Source organism: Lycorma delicatula, chromosome 5 (assembly GCF_047948215.1).
Source record: "Lycorma delicatula isolate Av1 chromosome 5, ASM4794821v1, whole genome shotgun sequence".
NCBI classification, from domain to species: domain Eukaryota; kingdom Metazoa; phylum Arthropoda; class Insecta; order Hemiptera; family Fulgoridae; genus Lycorma; species Lycorma delicatula.
The window spans coordinates 147,049,946-147,065,271 of record NC_134459.1 but is presented as its reverse complement, the minus strand read 5'-3'; the positions used below and the strand labels follow the sequence as shown (position 1 = coordinate 147,065,271).

Below are 15,326 nucleotides of genomic sequence, written 5' to 3'. Positions count from 1 at the left end.
ATTTATTACACGCAGTCAACAGCATTAAATGAACTTACACTTTTCACCACAGGATGTGGTTGCTGGTGTTCAATGAGCTATTAAAGGTTAGTGCTAACATATATGTAAATGCTACATCAATAATCTGTTCATGAAAAAGATTAGCCACTCAACAAAAATTGCTGGATGGATATATAATTAGCCAATGAATCTCTTAAGTATAATAAGTACTTGATGTAGCATTGGGTTAATATTGAATATATACATATATGTAATAAAATATTCATATGCATAAATGTAATATTCATACTAAAACAAATTCAAAATCTAAAAAAGCCTACCACAACTAACATTCATTTCTAACTTTGCTTATAACCCCTATGAAGTAAGCGATCAAGTTTCAGAACCATTCACTGTCCTGAGTGAAGTATGTATGGCCCAATACAAGAAGGATGGGTTACGCAGAGGACCTCACTTTGGTGGTGGAGATTGACACAGTTTGTGAGGATACTGTTAAGATGTGCGAAACTTATCAAGCCACCAAAGAGTGGATGGTGGGGGGTGAGTCTCACGCTTGCTCCTGATAAAACAGAAATGTTGACAATTTCTTTCACCAAGAGACACCTGAAGCTGTGACTCACTTTGGAAGGAAGATGGATCAAAGCCAGACCTGTGATTAAATACTTTGTGGTCTGGGTCGACACAAGGCTCTGGTTTGGAACACAGGTCATCGAGACAGCTGCCAAAGTGGAGAAGATGATGAGGTTGGTTGCCGGTCTCCTACCCAACTGTGGTGGCCCGACCCAGTTGCGGAGAAGACTGCTGGCGGGAGTTGCATTTGCCACGATGTTGTACGGGGCTGAATTGTGGGGGAGCATCACTAAATATACAAAATATTTAGGACAACTCGAGGCTTCACACAGGAGATGCTGTTTACAGATAATCTGCGCTTATTCTACAGTTTCTAAGGAGACAGCTGAGGTCTTGGCTGGCCTTTTACCTATAGACCTGCTGATTGAGCAAAGGAAGAGACTCCAGGCATTGGGACCTCTATCTACTGCTGATAGAGGTGAATTTCTGCTGATATTGAATAGGATTGTTAGGAATCTGGCAAGCAGGTGTAACAAGGAGCCGAAAGGACGGTGGACACACCGCATTGTCAAGAGATATTAGAAGCTGGTACTGAAGGACTCATGGCTCGCTGGGTTACTCTTTAACGCAGTTCCTGGTGGGCCATGGAGGCTATAGAGCTTACTTGTACAGATTCTGTTTGGACCACTTGGACCAAACAGTTGTACAAGATTTGAGAATAAATGCCAAGAGATGCTAGAAGCCTTGAATGCAGAGGTCATGTTTAATCTGGTAGACAGTCAATGAATTATAATGAGAGGACCCTTGAATGGAAGGCTATAGAGGACTACGTTAAAAAAGTGAATGACGGATTGTATGCCTTGGAGGAAACTCGACAGGGAATTCGACGCCAGAGGGAGCCAGGCTGGACAGGCATGTGGCTGAGTGCTTAGAAAACCCCCAACCATGTGGGGAGGATTGTCTTTGTGCAATGAGGTCGAGGGCACTTTGCATACTGCCATCTGCTGGCTGTATACTTCCCCTTTCCACGGGAAGTATACAGCCAAAGTATCAGGGCTAGGAATGGGGGGGATGGTGTGACGACCACAATCATCACAAGGTGGGTGTCTTCTCCTATGGGGGTTGGGATGAATACTTCCCCTGTCAGAGGTAATGCTCTAAGAGCAGTTCCAGAAAAAAAAAGTTTCAGAACCATATTACACAGACTAGACAATCTGATATTTTATCGAAAAGGGGAATGACTACTATAATAAACTGGACACAATAAAATATTTAGACAAAGTAAATGTTCACAGAAGCACAATGATAGAAGAATTTCTATAAAAATGTCAGAAAAAGCATAACAATCAACAACAAATTTATAACACTAATATCTACATCAACATACCAAAAAGACAATGTAAATTCACAAAAACAATTTAGAAAATTGTGTAAATAATCATGAATATATAAAAGTTATCAGACAAGAATTCACACCAATAATTCAACATATCTGATTTACCTAGGATATATAAACTTGGCTGCTCAGGCTCTAGCAAGTTCCACATCCACAAACAGGTTGCAATAACCAATACAAAAAGTAGATAAAGCCATTCAACTTCACCATTGTATCAAATTTTATAAACTACTTTACTGAAATAAGCCCTACATGCAGAAACATACACAAAATAAAAATCATATATATAAAACCTAATTACATTTGAGAAACTTAAAATTATATGAACAAAAACACACAAAAAAATAACTAGCCTATATTAGAATAAACACAATTTAAACCCCAAATACATTATAAACAACAAATATCTACCAAATCTGTTTGAAAGTCGAGCACCACAAGTACTTATTGCTTCCAGTCGAAGACTGTAAAGAAGATGAAGTGAAAATTAGTGCAATTATAGGTAAAGTTTATTTTTGTTACTTTGACACTTACTGTATTGTAGTTGATTTTTAAAACTGTTCAGTTTTTCAAACATGATATCCATGTAATTCACGGATATTAAAATTTAAACTTTTAAAAAATAAACACATTATTAGTTCTGTAATCTCATTGTGTTATTTTGAGCTAACAAATTTGTGGAAAAATCTTTGTTTTTTGTTTTAAATATTTATTTCCTTTCTTATGCAACTACAAGCAAACAACCCAATTAAAGTAATTATAGCTGTTGATGAGAAATGAATTTTAGTAATATATGAAAAATATCAAGCCTGGCAGGGATTCGAACTCAGGGGACCCACTTGATGAAATGTGTGGTATTATTCTTAATAGACAGAAATTTTTAACATTTAGCTTCCATGTAAGCTGATGGTAAAGGAAGTGCCCTGAAATGCATTTTAGCGATTACAACTGTTTAGCTATATGTATATAAAAAGTATAGATTGAAAATATCAAAAGAGAAAGACTTGGAAGTAAAGTAATTAGAGATATTTATTAATTTAAATTCAAAAATGGATTCTTAATATCCTAATTACATGAACCTCTCAAAAAGACATCTACACAGGTTAATTTTTCCATAAGTTTTATACCTTCATGTGGTGAGAAACTGGAAAGTATGTTCAATTTTATGCATGCAGGTTATTGTCCATACATGAAACATATAAGATAAAAGAAACTGAATAGTAGTAAACTCATTTCCTTGGAAAAGAAGGTTTACATTTTTTTGTAACTTTGTTTCTTACTTTACTGAATGTAATATATGCAACTACAGTAGAGAAAGTGCAACATAATTAAAAGATAATAAGAATAAAACAAAAAATGATTTGAAAGATAAAATTAACTTCATTAAAGTTTTAATATATTTTTTTCCTAAATATTCAGGATAATAGAAGGTTAAAAGACTACATTTAAATCTATATGAAAATTATTTACGTATGATTTACATTCGAATTGCTCAATTAGGAAATATTAAACAATAATGTAATAAAGTCTCATCTACAGTTGAAGTAAAAAAACAATTTTTCCCAGTTATATTTACTATAAGACCAGATCTATTGCAAAACTGCATAATTTTAAATGCATCATTTTTGTGTCTCACATGTGCTTCTCAGGTAGATGTAACGATAATATTTCTGTTACCCAAAAGCAAAATTTCTGGGCGTTTTATTAGGTGACAAGTGCTCTTGGGTTGATCAAATTGATTTCATTTGCAACAAAATCTTTCTGCATTATTTACTTTCAAGCAAGTTAATAAAACACTAGGTAGTCATAATTATTGTGTTTACTACCATCTAAAGTATAATATCATCTTGAGGCTCCATGTCATTATTTGGTGCCCATAAGTATTAATTGTGTTGAATGTTATTTAAAAAGTTAATTAATTTCCCTGGTGTTTAAATTTTTGAATGTTCAATCTCTGCTAAAAAGAATAGTCACTAATAATTCTTAAAAAGTAACAATATTTAATTCTGCCAAACCAGACAAATGAACTGTTTTCATATAACATCACAAAATTCTTCAGCTTAGGAGAAAAGGTCTTATTACACTTTTGTTGTCATATTTAATAAACTACAAAACCATTTAAAAAATCATCTCTTTAATTTATTTAAAACATAATTAAGAGATTTTCTTTTACAGAAACAATATTACTGTCAATGAATTTTAAATATTACTAATTAAACTTTTTTTTAAATACTAAATTTTCTATATCCCATTCAACGTATATACAAATATGTGATCAAATAATTTTGATTACTGTCTTCTCAATAATAAATTATTAGTAATTACGTTTTATAATTAGTACATTCATGTATTACCTTTTTATTTTATATGTTACATTTTAATAACTAATATGTTATATTTGTTAAATAAATAATATGAACTTTAATCATATCTATTTTTTAACTGACAATTAATTCTTATTCTATGATTCTGTTATGATCAAGATTTTACCATGGTTTCCCTCAGTTCAACCAGGCAAATGCTAGGTCAGTGCCTTTTTTTATTCGTGTAGTATCTAATCAATCCTGACATGATTTATGTAATGTTTTATTAAATACTGATCAAAATAGAAGGTTTATTTATTCACGTTAACTATATATTATGTATACGTTAAACTGATTATGTATAGCCAAACAAAAATAAAGTTAGAAAGGAGCAACACAAAAAAAGAACTGAATTCTTAAACAAATCTGATGAAAGAAAGTGTACCACAAAAATAATAAGCACTAAAAGCAAAACTGGTAAAAAATTGATGCGTATTTCAACATGATCAAACGTAACTATAATAATAGAAGTACAAACGCAATACAGTTTAATCATTTCTTGCGGGATGAAAATGTTCATTCAACTTCATCCCTGAAAGTTCATTAGTATTTACACATCTCAGGAAACATGCTTAAGTGAAGAGTTAATGTTTTGGAAATTAACTTCAGATGTATGAATAAAATGCCTTACACAATTTAATTCCTGGCAGAAAGTAGTATGAGTAAGTAAACAATTGATTAAAATATATAAATATCACATAATCTAAGTAAAAAAATAATGTTTTTTAAACATACAAAATATATATTATGCGACGAAACCTCTGCAATGATGTTTTCAAATCATCTATTACTAATCATATATTACTAAAAACCCAACTAACGAAAAATTCGAAATAGCTTCTGTTTCCGACTTCGTATATAAAAACGTAGTTCATGCACAATTCACTGCGCTTGCTTCGCTGTCATCGTTCAGCCAACGAGCAAGAATCTGTTAAGAGGTTATGTTTAGCAGAAGTGGTTTGTAAGGTTTCTACTTGAGGTAACATAAATTCAGTCATGGTTCGAGAAAGTACTATGATATGGTATGTTTTATTTGTTTAAATTAGTATTTTATTTCTGAAATTATGTTTACTAATTATAATTAAAGAAAGCTTAATTTAATTCGGTGATTGTTTATTTAATAACTATGAGATTGATGACTTAGCAGGTTATGGAGATCTTTTGTTACATGTTAGTTGAAAAATTATGTATATGACTGAACAAATTTGGAAATATTCAATACTGACCTATTGAATTAATTTAATTTTTATAAGGAAATATGATTAACTAAACCATTATCATGAATATTCCATGATGTGATTATTTTTTATGAAGAATTATTGATGCGTTAGATACATAAACTTTTGACTACAAATGTATTAAAATTTATTGACTGATGTAGTTATTTTTCAGAACTTACAATACCACAATGGAAAAGATTGGTTAAATTTGCAGTTGAAGTGACCTATAGATATGTATTGGTTTGATGATGTTCAGAAATTAAGTTTTTTCTTCATGCAATCTGGTATTTTCATGCAATTCTGGTAAATTTTTACTTCATGTGCTGAATATAAGTGGTAAATAAATTGCTTCGTACCAATTTTTTTTTTTGCTGTGTCTATAATGTATACAAAAAATCTAAATTAAGTATGCTGATTGAAGTATGTAATTTTTAAAGTAGTAAATATTTTGGTGGTACTTTAGTATGAGGTCCAATATCATCATGAGGAAAAAAGCACTGCCCATCTAATTTACTTTAAATAGTAAATTAATATAAATTGTATTTAGTCTGTATATTTAATGTTAATTAGACTAAGTTTTAGTGAGCGTTAGGTTAAGTTTGGGGTTAGTGAGCATTAGATTAAGTTTGGTTTGGTAATGTTACTGTTTATTGAACTTTGTACAATATCAACATAATCTAACGGTCACTAATCTCTACTAATTAACATTAAATATACAAATTATATACAGAATGGTATGGTAGACCGCCTGTACTGTAGTATTAGAACAGCATCTGAACAGATTGCTATAACTAACAAAAATGATAGCTAATTACCTAGATACTAATAATTTGTTGTGGACTTTGACTTTTCACGGGTCATCCACTGTCCAAATCTGCTTTCTGACATTCATATCTTGTGTTTTGCTGATTCTAAGCATATTTAATATGGTTTGTCAACATATGAACAAAAAGTAGAATAAGAACAAAGTATTTAAGTAGATGAAGTAATTGCTCAGAATTATCAAGAATTCTCTTACAGTTCTACATACAAGTTAAAGAATTTAAATCTGATCAAAAATTATGTAAAAAAAGTTAATATTATTCTATTGTTATGAATCAAAGAAAAAGCAATAGCTCCCTTACTCTTAGAAAAAATTGTATTCTGAATTAAATAATTGTGAAATTATCATTTGTTTAAAATATTGACCCAGTTCCTTGATGTGGAGTTTTTTAATCATTTCAAGACTAGCTAAGGGAAAAATAGAGAACAAAAGCTAGATGGCAAGAAGACAGTGAAGTGATGGTAGCGAGTGGTATAACAAGTGTACAGTGAGAGTTGAATGAAACAACATGGGAGGGGGGCCTATGCTTAGTGATGGACCTAATTTAAATATTAAGTAGAGAAATCAATGTAAACATCTGTAGTATTGAATTTTTGGGTTTTTTATAATTTTGATTTTTAGTTTTGTTTATATATGGACCTTAAATGATTTATGAAATTAGTTTTGATTTTAAGTGGAACTGATAAATGTTAATTGTTATTATTTATCCAGAAATATTTCATATTTTTTACTGGTTTGGGTTTTTTTTAAATAATTGTTTGTATTATCCAGAACCAATTTAAATGAATTTTATAGTGACTATCTAAAAGCAAATTAAATAAACATTTAATAGAATTGATACAGTAGAAAATTCAAAATTTATATATAAAAATGTTCCAACTGTTAATTGAGTTCTTTATATTGTCATATTAAATAACATGCAGAAGCATAAGAAATGTACTTTTATTTCCAAATGTTCAATAGCAGTGTTGCCATTGTAATGATTTTAGAGATTTAATATTGTACCCCAAAAGTCTTTCTATTTAATGTCAGTGGTATGTGTATTTCAAGTAGAGTACTATTGCTTTATTATTTCTTATTTAAACTTTTTCATTTTTGTTATTTTACATTTTTATTGCTATTTATGCCTGATGATATAAACTAGAATTGTGTTGGGTGCGGTAGGAGTGATTTTAATAATGCAAACTTAGGCTTGGTTTGCATTATTGGTTTGTTCATAGCATTTCCAAAAAAATTAATAAAACTGATTGTATTAATCATGCAGTTACATAATTATATATCTATATTAGGTTTTCTTTTTTAAGTTTTTGTTGGCTTTCCATCCCGTTGTAGCCACTGTTGAGAAATAAATTATTGTAGCTTATAAAAAATATCTCATCTGCTGGACTTTATGTATGAAAGACAGATGCTTCCACTCTACCATAGAGATAAGCAAATTATAAATTGGACAAATGTATAGAAATACTTAAGATAAACCATTTTGGATTTTTATTTATTATTCCATTTATTGTGAAGTCATTTTAAAAAGTATTTATGACCCACAAATTTTGTTTTCAGCGTTGATAACAGTGATTTCATGAGAAATGGGGATTTTCTGCCTACAAGATTACAAGCTCAGCAAGATGCTGTAAATTTAGTTTGTCACTCAAAGACTAGGGCAAATGCTGAAAATAATGTTGGACTACTTACACTTGCAAAGTATGTATTATTATTTTATTATATTTTAATTTTTTAGAAATGGAATCTAACTCTTACTTGTGGGTCCTAAAGTAGCTGGTATTTTAACCACTTTATAAGGTATTGACGATGTATGTGACATCTATGAGGTGTGGGTTTTGTCTAGATTCATGTAGACCTACTCTTAGACAGCAATATCAACTGTATATACAGCCAAAAATATACTTTTGGCATAAAAGTTTTCTTTTAGTTTATTTGTAATAATCTAGTATACTGGTATAGTTGATTCCTAGGGTGATAGAATTATATATAAGAAAAAAATTTCTACTTTTATTGTATGATGAATTCCACTTGCGATCCCTGCACTAAGTACTCATTTCATTAATATGAAATCCAGTGTTGAAAGGACCTGACTGGTTGAAGCGTGGTACCCTTCAGCTATGAAGTTTCCTGTGTGGAAATGTAGCCTAATGGCCATTTCATATTATTTTTCTATTTCTAGAATTAATCCTTATTTTCTTTAAGTTAGTAGAATAACTTAAGAAGTAAGTTCTACTGCTGAGCCTATAGTTAGTTAATAATTATGTATATCTATTCATGAACTCATTTTACATTTTTTCTGTATTATATATACAGATAAATGTATATATAATACAGAAAATATAAATTATATATAAACAATAAATGATGTTCCATTTCAAACTCTCTCGACAAAATAAAAACGATATTAAGAATAAATTATTGTTAACAATATTTTGTTTTGTGAAAAACAGTAATGTTGCAGTTCTGTATTGAAACATAGCCTAAAAACTATGTGCTGTTTAGCCCAGACTAAGAATGATGGTGTAGCATTTTATCAATAGAAAACTGAAGTATAGTGGTAAGTTGTACCTCAGTACACTGAATAGCAATGCTACATAACAAAAATCTGATTTTTGAAACAAAATGCAGTCTATTCTTGTCTAAATTTTGTTTATTTTTAATTACACCTGACATGACTAGATTATTATTTTTTGTGTAGAAATATAATTCATAGAATGAAAAGATTTTTAAAAAATTATTTTTGATGAGTTAATTAAATTTTATCCTTGGGGTTGTAAGTAAGAAATCTCTTATCTAAATTTATAAGATAAATAACACACTTTTTTAAAATAGTAAAAAAACTGTACTGCCACTTTAACTCTTTTGTTTGTGATGTTACTAATGTGCAGTAAGATTTGGGACTTTTCCTAAAAATTTGTTTTTATAATATTTTACCTCCATTCCCTTTGAATTTGTCTCCTGTGATCGTATACAATGTTTCTAGCCCTTCAATTGTGGCTCCTTGGAATCAGTGTCGTATAGCTTATAAAGCTGTGTCTTAATTATGGAAACCAGATAGGGTTATATCTGAAATGTATAAAGCTTTTGCGATGGGTTTAAACATGTTGAATGCCAGAAATTGCATTATCTCGGGAAGGAATGAGCTATCATTGACTTTGTGCTGTAGCCAATTTTTTGGTTAGATCTCTTTTACAAGCTTCATCTCAAATCTTTATTTCTTTGACCATTTCTAGAATAATTGTCACTAGATGATAATATACGATCCTAAAGACTTTACGTAAAAAAACTTCTGAAGCATTTTGTTTGACTTACAAACGTGTACAAACAGTTCCTTGCGTGTTTGTAGTCGCACATATTTGAAACATGGGTTTATAGTAAAGTAATTAATCAGTGTTTCATAACATATTTGTATGGCGCACTGACTTATGAGGCTAACCAGCTGCATACCGACCTCCAAGCTGCTAAGTAATCAGTACACTATTGAATTTTCCAATAGCAAAAATGGTATCTTTTTCTTATTTTAACCCATTCACTGCAAATGAAAAAAAAAGATATTTTATTCAAAATCAGTCAAAAAGTGAAAATTCTGTTTTTATTAGTTTTATCAACTTATTAACTCTATAATAATTGTTTTTAAATAATTACAACTTTCTGTGACTGTTTTTCAATTAAAAGTAAAAAATTGAATATCTGTAATTGTAGTGACATGGTAAAGTATGTATTAGCTTATAATCCATAGCTATGATTAGTGAACAGAGATATTTTTGGATTAAATTATTTTTTATTCTTTCCCATTTAGGTTTTTCAATCGCATTTTTTTCATAACGTGTATTTGGAATGACTGGGGTCATGAACAATTCACAAAATTAGTGTATGATTACTCTAGTTCCATAACTTGTTTTGATTAGTGTTTACATTGAAATAGAAGCGACGTTATTTGTAGCATATGTTTTTAATTGGGGAAGGGGAAATTCCTCTGTTTTATTCTGAAGGTTTTATATATTTGAAAAGGATTGCTGCAGGTATTGTTGTGTTGTATGTTGCTGAAGTACAAATTACATAAATATTGTGTGTATTATATTTGTCTAAGGCAAGTTCAAAATATTTTTTGTGCACTATGCCTCCATGATGGTGAATTAATTAAGATTATTACTAAATTAAAATTTTTTTGTATTTTTCTTATTATTTATTTATTTTTTTATCACTGATTTACTAATATTGTGGCAAATTACCAAACTAATTACATTTAAATGTAGTTGCTGTATAATATAATTTATAAAGTTCTTTATCATTCCATTTAGTTTTTTCTTATATTAACTTATCATTTAAAGATAATTAACCCTGTTTTAGGTTAATAAGAGTAGATTAATGTTTTTTTAATACAAATTTTCTGTGTTAAATGATGTAGACAAAATGTATAATATATCAATAACCTGATTGATATTATTGACAAACAGAGTATGCCCCAAGTGATAAAACAGAGGAGTGGATCAAACCGTATTCATATTAATTTTGATAAAGAATGCAGTTATGCTGACTACACCAGTGTTATTTAAAAACTATGGTCTGTGAATGTACATTTCACGCTCATTATAGAAATATATTTTAAGTGAAGTTACTGACATGTGGGAACATTTAAAAAAGTGTAACTAGATAAAATTGAAGTGTTTATGTTTATTTTTGTGTTTTATGTTTTTGAAATCAATTATTAAAAACTAGATGCATCCAACAGTTTCTTTGTTATTTCAATCGATAATAATTTCATAAAACTAGCAAATGATAAACTAAAAATTATCACTTTGTGTCATCCACAGTTATTTGAAATAAATTAAAATTAAAACAGCCTGAGTTGCACATGCATTGATATGGCAAAATGATTGTATTAAAAATACATCAAATAGCTAGGCAGTTGCTAAAACTTACAAAACTACATTTGCTAAATTTAATTAATTAAAGTTACAAGATTTGTTTCACTGTGGTAGTAAATAATTTAATTTTTATTACAGTGTAGAGGTTTTAGCAACTTTAACATCAGATGTAGGGAGAATCTTATCTAAATTGCATAAAGTGCAGCCTGATGGAAATATTAATTTACTGACTGGCATTAGGATTGCTCATGTAAGTATTATTTTATTAGAAATATGTATGTATTTTTTCTTCTTGTGAAATTTTTATGTAATTATTTTCATATAAAAGTTTCATTTAATTTATTTGAATAATCAGAAATTCTTCCAAAACGTATAAAATTTTTAATTTTTTATTAGTTAATCACTGTTTTAGTAATTGGGTCCATGCTTGTAAAATTTTAGAATAAAAAAAAATTACTTTGTACGCATTTAACAGACAAATAGGTGACTTTCTGGTGTTTAACATTTATTTAACTGTTTTACTTGTGTATTATAGTTATTAAATAAAAATGATTTGTTACATTTCTTTATTTTTTATGTGAGGTGATAGTTTGTATTAATGTTATTAGCATGATAATCCATCAAATAAAACCTTTTTTATTCTTACCGATGTCATACTGCATATGCCGAAGGGAATATTCTTATTACTGATATGTCAGTACTTATATTGTAGACATATCTGATGGTTTAAATACATATTTTTTCCTTGATCTTACTAACTCACTTTTAAATTACATGGAATTTGATCTTCTGTTAGATGATTTCCCCAGAAGCTCCAGTAATTTGAGTTCTGCAGGAAACTGCTAAAGAAGGATTTGCATAATTTGCTCCAAAAATATCACCTGGAAGAACAATTTTCATGTAATTTGAAAACAAGTGAATAGTAATTTTTAATTCTCAGAAAGTTTTTTCTCCTTTGCCCACATGTCTGTGATGCCATGCTTGTTATGAGATGTTCAGACATATTCAGATTTAAGAATTGTACTCACTCAAGACTCTTTATGAATGTCTTAGCAAAAATTACAAGTAGTACTGCGTAATGAATAATTACAAAATCTCTCTCAAAGGAATTTTAAATTTTTACCAGACTTAAAGTACATTTTACAGAGTAATTGTTTATCTCAATCGAGAATTTATAATTGAGGAAAAATTGTTTCATGAAGAAACAAAGGTTGTGAGAAGTGAGACTGATAATATAAATTACCATATGTTGTGTTATTCAAATCTCATGAATGAAAAATGATGACATGAATTTTTCTGATGAGTTGTCAATATTTGGTTTTGTTGCTTTAACTCATTCACTTTCTAATTTTGTCATCAAAATAATTTTCAAAAACACTATTTTACTATTGAAGAGATTAAAATTAGGTACTGCAAGAATATGAGAAAAGCAATTGAAAAACCTACTAATATGTTATTCTTAAGAAATTACTCTTAAAATGTTCGATAGCTTTAAAACATTAATTTTAAATCAATTTATTTCTTATGGTAATTAATTCTAAAAAGATCATTTTTGCTGTCTAATTTATAACTTTCAATAAATTAATAAATTTTCATGGCAAAGTACATTTTGATGGACAAATTTTAAAAACATGAAAAATAAAATTAAAAAATTTAAAATGATTACAAAACAGAATTCCAATTCAGTGTGTCATTTATATGACAGAGCAGCACTGTTTGGAACTAGATTAATTTGCAATAATTTTTATTTTTCAATGCATCGAGTGTAGAGCTCAACAAAGTAAATATGTACATTACAGTACGGATATTTTGTGAGAAGGATTTAACAATGAGACAGAGGGCCACATGGATTCACAATGAGTCCATCTGTCAAAGTAAGCGAATGGAGGAGTAAGCTGTTATACGGATTTGAATACTAGATTGTGGATACTGGTGTTCTTTGATGGTTGGGTTTCAATTAACCACACATCTCAGGAATGGTCAACCTGAGATTGTACAAGACTACTTCATTTACATTTATACTTATCACCCTCATTCATCCTCTGAAGTAATACCTTATGGTAGTTCCAAAGGGTAAACAGAAAAAGAAAGGAAAAAAGACTGGTGCGTTAACATTGGCATCAGCATTATCTTAAAAGGCATTTACTTCATTCTCTGACTTAACTTCATCCGTTATCACAGGTTGATAGATAGATTGATGTGATATTATTACAGTCCAGCAAAGAGATTTTTAAAAGACAAAAAACATCAGTAACAGTGATGATTAACAACCAAAACAGTTCTGTGAAACCAGAATTAATAAAGGTTTTGAATAAGAGGTTTAGAATTAGTGGGACTACATTAAAATGTAACAGTTTACGTATTTTGGTTACGTTGTAATTATGTTTATGGAAATGAAGTCTTGTTTGTATTTAAACCACTTTTGTACATTATTAGATATGTATCAGTACACAACAGCCCAGACCAAAAATAGTTTTCTAATAATTTTCTATAGTAACAAAATTTTTTACAGCTTTTTAAAAAAAAAATTGGTTTTGTAGAATTAAACATGTATTAAACATAAATATAAATATATATATGTATATATATATATATATACATACATACTAAATTTAAATATTACTGTAATCAATTTATGAAAAGTTTATTCTGGTATCAGATTAAAACATTATTATCACAGTTTTGCTAATTGTGTAACATTATGTAATGAATAAAGAAAGAAAGAAACAGTAATTATAATTGTTATTGCTCTATTGTAAATGCCATTTGTATTACATAAATACCCTATTATTTTAAGTATCATATTAATTATATAATCATGTCAGCTCCTGTTACTAGTTTTGATTAACCTCTTCCCTCTGCTTTTATGATCATTAGATTCAATTTAGGATTTATACCTGGTTTTTCCATTAGGCTTCACTTGCTATTCTTGGACAGGAAATATGCTACTCAGGTAATACCAGAGATATAATCACCACCCTAGGACGGTGGGTGACAGTTCCCATGATATCTACCTGAGGAAGAAGAAATTAAGCTTAAGGAATGGTGGAGAGGAGAGATAAGAGACAATCAACCTACAGAAGGACACCACCTCAAATTGGGATAGTTATTTATCTAGCCCAGGAATTACGTTATCCTTTATTTGGTTTGTCCATCTCATTCTCGGGCTTTCACGAGTCTTGTTTCCTTTAATCCCTTGAACAACCACAATTTTGTTGTTTTGTGTGGTGCAGTAAATTGACATTTCCATATCATAATCATAACTATAACTTCTTATCTTTTTACTTGGTAGTTGTGTTTTGATTTTATTTTCACACAAATTACTTGTCAAAATCAATTGTCTGTCACCACAATTACTTGCAACATAAGCAATTTAAGTACATGCTGTAATGAAGGATAAGATGAATCTGTGTCTGTTATAACTTGATGGTTACACAACAATGGAAATATCTCAAAGTGTAGGTACTGAAAATGAAAGGATGGATTAAATATAATAGTCAAAGCCAGATTTAAACCTTTCAATTCATCTGCCATAAGTATGCATCAGCTTCTGACTATTCATGTTTACAGAAACTGCATTTCTGCATGTTACTTTGTATAAACGTTGAAAATATAGTACCTAACTTGCAAGTTTACAAAGTTTAAATGTATATTTTTATGAAGGTTATAAAATAATTTTCTTAAATATATCTGTTTCATCTAGTAATAATTTTTAGATTGATTATTTAAAAACACAATAGAGTTTTTTGCCTCTATACGGTACATCATTTTTTTTCTTGTAAGTGTAGACATGTCAGCTGTGTACCTCTAAATTTTATGATTTTCTGTTTAAAAAAAATTACATTAGTAATTTTCATAAAATTTTACTTTAATTATGAAATGATTACTTGAAAGAAATATTCTTTTTAGAGTAATATAAAAGGTTGGGAAAAAGTTTGTTTGTACTTTACTCTAAGTAAATCTCTTAAGTAAAATGAGATTTTTTAAAATTTCAAATGCAGTTCATTAAACCAAATATTTGTCATATTGATCAAATTCTATTGCTACTTTTGAGGTAAAGTCATAGTTTCATCACTGTAAAACCTC

The 15,326-nt window shown here is 29.3% G+C and overlaps 1 protein-coding gene across 3 annotated transcripts in view; it reads left to right on the top strand.

Annotated features, from left to right (window-relative positions):
- The first annotated feature begins 5,219 nt into the window (after nucleotides 1-5,219).
- Rpn10 (regulatory particle non-ATPase 10) overlaps nucleotides 5,220-15,326 on the top strand; it is a 52,951-nt gene continuing 42,844 nt past the window's right edge. For all 3 annotated transcript variants that reach the window (XM_075367274.1, XM_075367271.1, XM_075367272.1), the window contains exons 1-3: nucleotides 5,220-5,351; nucleotides 7,930-8,070; nucleotides 11,379-11,490. In XM_075367274.1, the coding sequence (XP_075223389.1) occupies nucleotides 5,326-5,351; nucleotides 7,930-8,070; nucleotides 11,379-11,490 (279 nt within the window). In that variant the 5' untranslated portion in view covers nucleotides 5,220-5,325. The remainder of the gene's footprint in view (nucleotides 5,352-7,929; nucleotides 8,071-11,378; nucleotides 11,491-15,326) is intronic.